This window comes from Oncorhynchus clarkii, chromosome 9 (assembly GCF_045791955.1).
Source record: "Oncorhynchus clarkii lewisi isolate Uvic-CL-2024 chromosome 9, UVic_Ocla_1.0, whole genome shotgun sequence".
Classification (NCBI taxonomy): Eukaryota; Metazoa; Chordata; class Actinopteri; order Salmoniformes; family Salmonidae; genus Oncorhynchus; species Oncorhynchus clarkii.
The window spans coordinates 77,897,342-77,909,841 of record NC_092155.1 but is presented as its reverse complement, the minus strand read 5'-3'; the positions used below and the strand labels follow the sequence as shown (position 1 = coordinate 77,909,841).

At 44.0% G+C, this 12,500-nt stretch overlaps 1 protein-coding gene across 1 annotated transcript in view; it reads left to right on the top strand.

The window, feature by feature from the left end:
- The window catches only part of LOC139416959 (membrane-associated guanylate kinase, WW and PDZ domain-containing protein 3-like), a 91,519-nt gene that overhangs the window by 25,744 nt on the left and 53,275 nt on the right, over positions 1–12,500 (top strand). The window contains exons 5-10 of the mRNA XM_071166171.1: positions 126–306; positions 1,453–1,523; positions 2,085–2,252; positions 6,182–6,758; positions 10,208–10,709; positions 12,458–12,500. The exon at positions 12,458–12,500 is cut by the window's right edge and continues 21 nt beyond it. Coding sequence (XP_071022272.1) covers positions 126–306; positions 1,453–1,523; positions 2,085–2,252; positions 6,182–6,758; positions 10,208–10,709; positions 12,458–12,500 — 1,542 coding nt within the window. The remainder of the gene's footprint in view (positions 1–125; positions 307–1,452; positions 1,524–2,084; positions 2,253–6,181; positions 6,759–10,207; positions 10,710–12,457) is intronic.

Sequence of the window (12,500 nt, the reverse complement as noted above, 5' to 3'; positions counted from 1 at the left end):
AATGGACAAGTTATTGAAGTGTGTGTGTGTGTGTGTTTATGTAAAACTGTTGTTAGTAGAAATGTGGTTGGTTACTGCTTCACATTCTCTGTGTTTGTCTGTATATGTGTCTGTTGTCTTGGCAGGAGGTTCAGTAGGCATCAGCAGTGCCCCGCCCACAGCGCTAGCTCTCAGCCAATCCTGGGACTCAAGGGACGGCGTGGGAGAAGAGAATGGAGGGAGTAGCATCGCCACACGAGGTGGAGGGGCACTGCCCGAGAATTGGGAGCTGGCATTCAGCGACTCAGGAGAGCCTTACTACATAGAGTGAGTAGAGAGAGAGTAGAGCTTTACTACATAGAGTGAGTAGAGAGAGTGTAGAGCTTTACTACATAGAGTTAGTAGAGAGAGAGTAGAGCTTTACTACATAGAGTTAGTAGAGAGAGAGTAGACTAGAGTAGACTAGCAAACTAGAATGCTATTTGGCCCTACACAGAGAGTACACAGCGGCAGAATACCTGACCACTGTGACTGACCCAAAATTAAGGAAAGCTTTGAATATGTACAGACTCAGTGAGCATAGCCTTGCTATTGAGAAAGGCCGCCGTAGGCAGACATGGCTCTCAAGAGAAGACAGGCTATGTGCTCACTGCCTACAAAATGAGGTGGAAACTGAGCTGCACTTCCTAACCTCCTGCAAAATGTATGACCATATTAGAGACACATATTTCCCTCAGATTATACAGATCCACAAAGAATTCGAAAATAAATCCAATTTTGAAAAACTCCCATATCTACTGGGTGAAATTCCACAGTGTGCCACCACAGCAGCAAGATTTGTGACCTGTTGCCACAAGAAAAGGGCAACCAGTGAAGAACAAACACCATTGTAAATACAACCCATATTTATGCTTATTTATTTTATCTTGTGTTCTTTACCATTTGTACATTGTTAAAACACTGCATATATATATAATATGACATTTGTAATGTCTTTATTGTTTTGAAACTTCTGTATGTGTAATGTTTACTGTTAATTTTATTGTTTATTTCACTTTATATATTCACTTTATATATTATCTACCTCACTTGCTTTGGCAATGTTAACACATGTTTCCCATGCCAATAAAGCCCTTGAATTGAGTAGAGCTTTATTACATAGAGTTAGTAGAGAGAGAGTAGAGCTTTATTACATAAAGTTAGTAGAGAGAGTAGAGCTTTACTACAGAGAGTTAGTAGAGAGAGTAGAGCTTTACTACATAGAGTTAGTAGAGAGAGTAGAGCTTTACTACAGAGAGTTAGTAGAGAGAGTAGAGCTTTACTACATAGAGTTAGTAGAGAGAGAGTAGAGCTTTACTACATAGAGTTAGTAGAGAGTGGTGTGGGAGTGAAGTGATGAAGATATAGTGTGGTGGGAGGTACAGGTTATTGTGATGATGATGATGATGATGATGCTTATTATCTCTTCCTCAGTCACATCTCTAAGACAACCAGCTGGCTGGACCCCAGAGCTCAGAGCAGGGAGATCCTTAGCAAAACAGAGTGTGAGTCTCCTAGACCTTCCTGTCTACCCACTCTACCCTCTCAGCTCCTCTTAAACCCTCCCTCCCATGCCTCTCTTCCACTATATCCCATATCTCCCTTTCCTCACTGTCTCTCCAGTTCTAACACCCCTCCCTCCCTTCCTCCCTTCCTCCCTTCCTCCCTCCCTCCCTCCCTCCCTCCCTCCCTCCCTCCCTCCCTCCCTGCCTCTCTTCCCCCTCCCTCCCTCCCTCCCATGTGTCAAATATTCTGTTGTCATGTAATAATGTTGTGTTTTACAAAAAAACGGCACAGAGTGTGCTGGTAATACATATAATTGAACAGCAGGGGGCGACAAAGGATGAGTTATAAAACCTGTATTCACACATACAGACAGGATACCTTGTTATAAGAGATATAGAGGGTTGTGACCTGGCTTGTGCTTTTCTCTAGACATGATTTTACTTCTTCTATGAGACTAAACTGAGTACATAAAGGTAAAGTAAAATACTAATGCTCAAAAAAATTTCATATGAAGAAAAACAAAAACAATGTTGTATATTCTCCCCATATCCCCTTGCCAGTGCCTGCGTTCACGGACCAGCCGGCAGAGCTGAAGGGCTATTCCATCCACACCCGTCTGTCTAAAGGGCCGCGAGGGTTCGGCTTCAACATAGTAGGAGGAAGCAAACAGAGAGAGTTTCTCCAGGTCTACAGCGTTACACCCGGAGGACCACCCGCCCTCAGCACAGGTAGGATTAACACAGGTACACTCAACACAGGTATATATAGATTAACACAGGTACACTCAACACAGGTAGGATTAACACAGGTACACTCAACACAGGTATATACAGATTAACACAGGTACACTCAACACAGGTATATACAGATTAACACAGGTACACTCAACACAGGTATATACAGATTAACACAGGTACACTCAACACAGGTATATACAGATTAACACAGGTACACACAACACAGGTATATACAGATTAACACAGGTATATACAGATTAACGCAGGTACACTCAACACAGGTATATACAGATTAACACAGGTATATACAGATTAACACAGGTATATACAGATTAACACACGTATATACAGATTAACACAGGTACACTCAACACAGGTATATACAGATTAACACAGGTACACTCAACACAGGTATATACAGATTAACGCAGGTACACTCAACACAGGTATATACAGATTAACACAGGTACACTCAACACAGGTATATACAGATTAACACAGGTACACTCAACACAGGTATATACAGATTAACACAGGTACACTCAACACAGGTATATACAGATTAACGCAGGTACACTCAACACAGGTATATACAGATTAACGCAGGTACACACAACACATGTATATACAGATTAACGCAGGTACACTCAACACAGGTATATACAGATTAACGCAGGTACACTCAACACAGGTATATACAGATTAACACAGGTACACTCAACACAGGTATATACAGATTAACACAGGTACACTCAACACAGGTAGGATTAACACAGGTTCACTCAACACAGGTATATACAGATTAACACAGGTACACTCAACACAGGTATATAGAGATTAACACAGGTACACTCAACACAGGTATATACAGATTAACACAGGTACACTCAACCCAGGTATATACAGATTAACGCAGGTACACTCAACACAGATTAACACAGGTACACTCAACACAGGTATATACAGATTAACACAGGTACACTCAACACAGGTAGGATTAACACAGGTACACTCAACACAGGTATATACAGATTAACACAGGTACACTCAACACAGGTATATACAGATTAACGCAGGTACACTCAACACAGATTAACGCAGGTACACTCAACACAGGTATATACAGATTAACACAGGTACACTCAACACAGGTATATACAGATTAACACAGGTACACTCAACCCAGGTATATACAGATTAACGCAGGTACACTCAACACAGATTAACACAGGTACACTCAACACAGGTATATACAGATTAACACAGGTACACTCAACACAGGTAGGATTAACACAGGTACACTCAACACAGGTATATACAGATTAACACAGGTACACTCAACACAGGTATATACAGATTAACGCAGGTACACTCAACCCAGGTATATACAGATTAACGCAGGTACACTCAAGACATGTATATACAGATTAACGCAGGTGCACTCAACATAAGTATGATTAATACAGGCAGGATTAACACAGGCAGGATTAACACAGGCAGGATTAACACAGGCAAGATTAACACAGGCAAGATTAACACAGGCAAGATTAACACAGGTAGGAATAACACAGGTAGGAATAACACAGGTAGGAATAACACAGGCAGGATTAACGCAGGTATTTGGGGCGGCAGGTAGCCTAGTGGTTAGATCGTTGGGCCAGGAACCGAAAGGTTGCTTGATCGAATCCCCGAGCTGACATGGTAAGAATCTGTCGTTCTGCCACTGAACAAGGCAGTTAACCCACTGTTCCCCGGGAGGCCGTCATTATATATAACAATTTGTTCTTAACTGACTTGCCTGGTTAAAAAAAGTAAAAAAATAAATTTAACAAAGTAGGATTAACACAGGTAGATTTAACAAGTTTGATTAACACAGGTAGATTTAACACGTTTGATTAACACAGGTAGATTAACACTCAATAACACCTGCTGATTTGTGTATTAGTTAGTTAAACTGAGAGACGGCATCTCTCTGCCCTATACTTTCATCTCTTCTTCTATTTTTCTCTCTCTCTCCCACTCTCTCTCTCTCTCTTGCTCTCCCACTCTCTCTCTCTCTCTCTGTCCCAAATTTTCATGGTGTGTTTGATAGTGGTCAGAATCTCCTAATCTATTCCTAATCCTGCTCTACTGGGCCCGGAGAATGTAATCCCACTGTCACTGACACACACACACGTGCACACACACGGTCACACACACGGACACACACACACGGACACACACACACACAGGTGCACCACACACACACACACACACACACACACACACACACACACACACACACACACACACACACACACACACACACACACACACACAGTCCAACCCTCTCACGTGCGGATGCTGGAGACAGGAATGCACCACACACATGCTATTACTTCTCACCTTAGATACACTACATACTGATCTATACACTACATACTGATCTATAGTAGTGAAAGATACACTACATACTGATCTATACGCTACATACTGATCTATAGTAGTGGATGATACACTACATACTGATCTATACACGACATACTGATCTATACACTACATACTGATCTATACATTACGTACTGATCTATACACTACATACTGATCTATACACTACATACTGATCTATAGTAGTGGATGATACACTACATACTGATCTATACACTACATACTGATCTATACACTACATAGTGATCTATACACTACATAGTGATCTATAGTAGTGGATGATACACTACATACGGATCTATACACTACATACTGATCTATACACTACATACTGATCTATAGTAGTGGATGATACACTACATACTGATCTATACACTACATACTGATCTATACACTACATACTGATAGATACACTACATACTGATCTATAGTAGTGGATGACACACTACATACTGATCTATAGTAGTGGATGATACACTACATACTGATCTATACATTACATACTGATCTATAGTAGTGGATGATACACTACATACTGATCTATACACTACATACTGATCTATAGTAGGGGATGATATACTACATACTGATCTATACACTACATACTGATCTATACACTACATACTGATCTATAGTAGTGGATGATACACTACATACGGATCTATACACTACATACTGATCTATACACTACATACTGCTCTATACACTACATACTGATCTTTACACTACATACTGATCTATAGTAGTGGATGATACACTACATACTGATCTATAGTAGTGGATGATACACTACATACGGATCTATACACTACATACTGATCTATACACTACATACTGCTCTATACACTACATACTGATCTATACACTACATCGTGATCTATAGTAGTGGATGATACACTACATACTGATCTATACACTACATACTGATCTATACACTACATACTGATCTATAGTAGTGGATCATACACTACATACTGATCTATACACTACATACTGATCTATAGTAGTGAATGATACACTACATACTGATCTATACATGACACACTGATCTATACACTACATACTTATCTATACACGACATACTGATCTATACACTACATACTGATCTATACACTACATACTGATCTATAGCAGTGGATGATACACTACATACTGATCTTTAGTAGTGGATGATACACTACATACTGATCTATACACTACATTCTGATCTATAGTAGTGGATGATACACTACATACTGATCTATACACTACATCCTGATCTATAGTAGTGGATGATACACTACATACTGATCTATACACTACATACTGATCTATAGTAGGGGATGATACACTACATGCTGATCTATAGTAGGGGATGATACACTACATACTGATCTATACACTACATACTGATCTATAGTAGTGGATGATACACTACATACTGATCTATACACTACATACTGATCTATAGTAGTGGATGATATAACACATGAGATCTCTCTCTCTCTCTCCAGCTGATATCCTGGTCTACATCAATGACAGCTGTGTCCTGGGTCTGTCTCATAAAGAGGTGGTAGAGATGTTGAAGTCTGTCCCTATGGGTCACAGTGTGGACGTTGTGTTACGGAGAGGCTATCCCATGCTCTACAACCCAGACGGCTGTCCCAAACAACCCCTGACTCCCTCCGCCTCCTCCTCTCCTCTGGAACCCCTCAGCGCTGCAGTCACCCCTCCCTCCACAGCCACCGCTCAGCCCCTCTCCACCCCCGGTCCTGGCCCTGCCGAGCCACCCCAACCTCCCGGCCTGGCTAACCTGAACCGTACCCTGTCTCATCACAACGGAAACTATCTCAGAGTGGCGGGAAACTCAGGGTCGGGGCTGGACGCTAACGGGAACGCGGCAGACCTGTTGTCGGCTCCCCCCTCCTACCCGCTGTCTAATGGAATCCTTACCTCTTCCGCCAGCTCAGCCTGTGCCCCCTCCTCCTCTCACAGTAGGGGCATCCCCCCTCCTCCCCCGCCTGAACGAACCTCCGCCTCCGCCAGCCAGAGTGACTCAGAGGAAGGAGCCTCGGGTGGAGCGACACAGAGGTAACTAACCCTAACTAACTAACTAACCTTAACTTGGTTGTTTTCAAACCTCTCCTCAAGGAGCCCCAGATGTTTCACCATGTTGTTGTAGGTCTGAACCAGATCACCTGATGTACCTAGTCAAGGGCTTGATGATTAGTTGACCAGTTTAATCAGATGTGCTAACATAGTTCAAATACACTCCAATTCGCATACCACCTCAACAGATCCACAGATGATCCAAAGGTGACGCAATCTCTATTGCACTTCACACTGCCCTTTCTCACCTAAGGAACGAAAGGAATGCCTACGTTAGAATGCTGTTCATTGACTACAGCTCAGCGTTCAACACCATAGTGCCCTCAAAGCTCATCACTAAGCTAAGGACCCTGGGACTGAACACCTCCCTCAGCAACTGAATTCTGGACTTCCTGACGGTCCGCCCCGAGGTGGTCAGGGCAGGTAACAACACATCTGCCACACTGATCCTCAACACTGGGGCCCCTCAGGGGTGCGTGCTCAGTCCCCTCCTGTACTTCCTGTTCACCCACGACTGCGTGGCCAAGCACGACTCCAGCACCATCATTAAGTTTGACGATGATGCAACGGTGGTAGGCCTGATCACCAACAATTATGAGACAGCCTATAGGGAGGAGGTCAGAGTCCTGGCAGTGTGGTGCCGGGACAACAACCTCTACCTCAACGTGATCAAGACAAAGGAGTTGATCGTGGACTACAGGAAAAGGAGGGCAGAGCACATCACCAACAAACTATAGTGAAGAGGGCACGACAACGCTTACTCCCCCTCAGGAAACTGAAAAGATTTGGCATGGGTCCTCAGATCCTCAAAAAGTTACACATCTGCACCATCAAGAGCATCCTAACTGGTTGAATCACTGCCTGATATGGAAACTGCTTGGCATCCGACCGCAAGACACTACAGAGGGTAATGTATACGGCCCAGTACATCACCGGGGCCAAGCTTCCTACCATCCAGGACATATATACCAGGCGGTGACAGAGGAAGGCCCTAAAAATAGTCAAAGACTCCAGCCACCCAAGTCATAGACTGTTCTCTCTGCTACCGCACATCAAGCGGTACCGGAGCACCAAGTCTAGGACCAAAAGACTCCTTAACAGCTTCTACCCCATAAAACTGCTGAACAGTTAATCAAATGGACCGCACCCCTTTTTTTATACTGCTGCTACTCGTGTTTATTATCTATGCATAGCCACTTAACCCCTACCTACATGTACAAATGACCTCAATTACCTCGACTAAGCTGTATCCCGGTATATTGACTCGGAGACTGATTTTTTTTCCTAGCCTCCTTCTGCCTCTGCATTGCAGGTCTGTTTTTTTATTTATTATTCACCTTTATTTAACCAGGTAGGCCAGTTGACAACAACACAGAGTTACACATTAACAAACGTACAGTCAATAACACAATAGAAAAATCTATCTACAGTTTGTGCAAATGAAGAAGAGTAGGGAGGTAAGGCAATAAAAAGGCCATAGAGGCAAAATAATTACAATTTAGCATTACTACTGGAGTGATAGATGTGCAGACTTGACTAATAAAATAAAGGTAAAATGAATAAAAAGTAGAGATACTGGGGTTCAAAAGAGCAATAAGATAAATACAAATATGGGGATGAGGTAGTTAGTTGGGCTATTTACAGATTGGCTGTCTACAGGTACAGTGATCGGTAAGCTGCTCTGACAGCTGATGCTTAAAGTTAGAGAGGGAGATATGTCTCCAGCTTCAGTGATTTTTGCAATTCGTTCCAGTCATTGGCAGCAGAGAATTGGAAGGAAAGGTGGCCAAAGGAAGTGTTGGCTTTGGGGATGACCAGTGAAATATACCTGCTGGAGCGCATGCTAAGGGTGGGTGTTGCTATGGTGACCAGTGAATTAAGGCGGGACTTTACCTAGTAAAGACTTATAGATCACCTGGAGCCAGTCGGTTTGGCGACAAATATGAAGCGAGGCCCAGCCAATGAGAGCATACAGGTCGCAGTGGTGGGTAGTATATGGGGCTTTGGTGACAAAACGGATGGCACTGTGATAGACTACATCCAGTTTGCTGGGTAGAGTGTTGAAGGCTATTTTGTAAATGACATCGCCGAAGTCGAGGATCGGTAGGATAGTCAATTTTACGAGGGTATTTTTGACAGCATGAGTGAAGGAGGCTTTGTTGTGAAATAGGAATCCGATTCTAGATTAAAGATTTTTGATTGGAGATGCTTAATGTGAGTCTGGGAGGAGAGTTTACAGTCTAACCAGACACCTAGGTATTTTTAGTTGTCCACATATTCTAAGTCAGAACCGTCCAGAGTAGTGATGCTAATCGGGCGGGCGGGTGCGGCCAGCAATCGGTTGAAGAAAATGCATTTAGTTTTACTAGCATTTAAAAGCAGTTGGAGGCAACAGAAGGAGAGTTGTATGGCATTGAAGCTCATTTGGAGGTTTGTTAGCACAGTGTCCAAAGAACGGCCAGAAGTTACGGAATGGTGGCGTAGTGGTCTAAGGCACTGCATCACAGCGCTAGCTGTGCCACCAGAGATTCTGGGTTGGAGCCCAGGCTCTGTCGCAGCCAGCCGCGACCGGGAGGTCCATGGGGCGGCACACAATTGGCCCAGTGTCGTCCGGGTAAGGGAGGGTTTGGCTGGCAGGGATATCCTTGTCTCATTGCTCACTAGAGACTTCTGTGGCGGGCCGCGCACAGTGCAGGTCGCCAGGTGTACGGTGTTTCTTCCGACACATTGGTGCTGCTGGCTTCCGGGTTGGATGTGCATTGTGTCAAGAAGCAGTGCGTCTTGTTTGGGTTGTGTTTCAGAGGACGCATGGGTCTCGACCTTTGCCTCTCCCAAGTCTGTACGGGAGTTGCAGCGATGAGACAAGACTGTAACTACCAATGGGAAACCACGAAATTGGGGAGAAAAAGGGGGTAGATGTGGATCAGAAAATCACCATCAGCAAGAGTGACATCATTGATATTTACAGAGAAAAGAGTCGGCACAGGTATTGAACCCCCATAGAGATTGCCAGAGGTCTCGACAACAGGCCCTCTGATTTGACAAACTGAACTCTATCTGAGAAGTAGTTGGTGAACCAGGCGAGGCAGTCATTTGAGAAACCAAGGCTAGTGTGCCAATAAGAATGCATTTATTGACAATGGCCAAGCCTTGGCCAGGTCAATGAAGACGGCTGCACAGTATTGTCTTTTATCGATAGCGGCTATGATATCGTTTAGGACCTTAAGCGTGGCTGAGGTGCACCCATGACCAGATTGCATAGTGGAGAAAGTATGGTGGGATTCTAAATGGTCGGTGATCTGTTTGTTAACTTGGCTAAGATTTTAGAGAGGCAGGGCAGTTCTTAGTTTCCTCTGTGTGTCCGACTGGAACAGAATATTATCTAACATCCTGTCTCCATCCTTATCCTCTGTATCTTCTTCCTTCATCAGATGGTCTCTGATGCGCTACAATGCAAACTCCCTCCCCACCCCCTCCTCCATACTCCACCACCAGAGTGACTTCACCACCTCCACCCTGCCCATCTCCGTCTCCAATCTGCCCCTGTCCCAGCCGAACGTGTGCACCACCACCACCCCTGGAGCCCCCTGCCAACGGCCCCCCATGCCCCAGACCTCCCTCATGCTCCCCTCGCCCACGGAGGTCCCCCCTTGCGGCTTCAACGGCTGCCCAGCCAACGCCCAACCCCATGGGGGTCACAGCACGCCCAGTGAGGGAGTACCTGGTGGGGCTGGAGGAGGGGAGCTGGTCCCTGTGCCCCTGGGGAGGAGTGAGGGGGGTGGGATGGGGTTCAGTGTGACGGCGGGGGGGCAGGGGGGGCAGCTGGCCCTGGTGAAGAGGGTCTGGGACAGAAGGCAGTGCTCCTCCCTGCAGCCAGGGGATGCTATAGTCAAGATCAACGGCGCTGACGTGCAGAGTCTCAGCTTCGCTCAGGTACGACCAACTTTGGAGACAGTACTACAGCTAGAGGCTAAGATTTTGTTGATTGGTATTTATTGCAACAATGCTCTATAGTAATCATCCGTTCTCATCACTCTCTGGAGTATAAACATTCCGACAACATTGGTTATTGACACAGAGAATACTTAAAGACAAATATACAGTCCAGCCCAGGGATCAGCCGCGGGCCTATTTTTTCAGTATATACAGTACCAGTCACAAGTTTGGAGTTTTAGAACACCTACTTATTCAACCGTTTTTCTTTATTTTGACTATTTACTACATTGTAGAATAATAGTGAAGACATCAAAACTATGAAATAACACATATGGATTCATGTAGTAACCCAAAAAAAGTGTTAAACAAATCAAAACATATTTTATATTTGAGATTCTTCAAATAGCCACCCTTTGCCTTGATGACAGCTTGGCATTCTCTCAACCAGCTTCATGAAGAAAGCTTTTCCAACCGTCTTGAAGGAGTTCCCACATATGCTGAGCACGTGTTGGCTGCTTTTCACCCTGGGATCCAACTCATCCCAAACCATCTCAATTGGGTTGAGGTCGGGTGATTGTGGAGGCCAGGTCAGCCATGCTGGTTAAGTGTGCCTTGAATTCTACATAAATCACTGACAGTGTCACCAGCAAAGCACCCCCATACCATCACACCTCCTCCTCCATGCTTCACGATCGGAACCAGACATGCAGAGATCATCCGTTCACCTACTCTGCGTCTCACAAAGAAATGGAGGTTGGAACCAATAATCTCAAATTTGGACTCATCAGACCAAAGGACAGATCTCCACCGGTGTAATGTCAATGCTCGTATTTCTTGGCCCAAGAAAGTCTCTTCTTATTGGTGTCCTTTAGTAGTGGTTTATTTGCAGCATTTTGACCATGAAGTCCTGATTCACAACAGTCTCCTCTGAACAGTTGATGTTGAGATGTGTCTGTTACTTGACCTCTGTGAAGCATTTATTTGGCCTGCAATCTTAAGTGCAGTTAACTCTAATAAACATATCCTCTGCAGCAGAGGTAACTCTGGGTCTTCCTTTCCTGTGGCAGTCCTCATGAGAACCAGTTTCATCATAGCACTTGATGGTTTTTGCGACTGCCCTTGAAGAAACTTTCAAAGTTCTTGAAATGTTCCGCATTGACTGACCTTCATGTCTTAAATTAATGATGGACTGTTGTTTCTCTTTGCGCAGTTCTTGACATAGTTTGGACTTGGTATTTTACCAAATAGGTCTATCTTCTGTATACCACCCCTACCGTGTCACAACACAACTGATTGGCTCATGCGCATTAAGAAGGAAAGAAATTCCACAAATTAACTTTTAAGAAGGCACACCTGTTAATTGAAATGCATTCCAGGTGACTACCTCATGAAGCTGGTTGATAGAATACCAAGAGTGTGCAAAGCTGTCATCAAGGCAAAGGGTGGCTACTTTGACAAATCTCAAATATAAAATATATTATGATTTGTTAAGACTTTTTTTGGCTACCCCATGAAGCCATAGTTTTGATGTCTTCGCTCTTATTCTACGATGTAGAAAATAGTACAAATAAAGAAAAACCCTGGAATTATTCAGTGTGTCCAAACATTTGACTGGTACTTGTACATAAGAGCTTGTTTCTGAATGTCACTCACTACAAGTTCATTTGAAAAAGGCCTTTGAAAAAACAGTGTTTGCCCATTTGTTTTGAACCTAATTTTGACATGACCTCTGCTGAACACTGTAGGTCCAGAGGGTTCTCCAGAAACACACCAGGCAGGGAGAAGTAG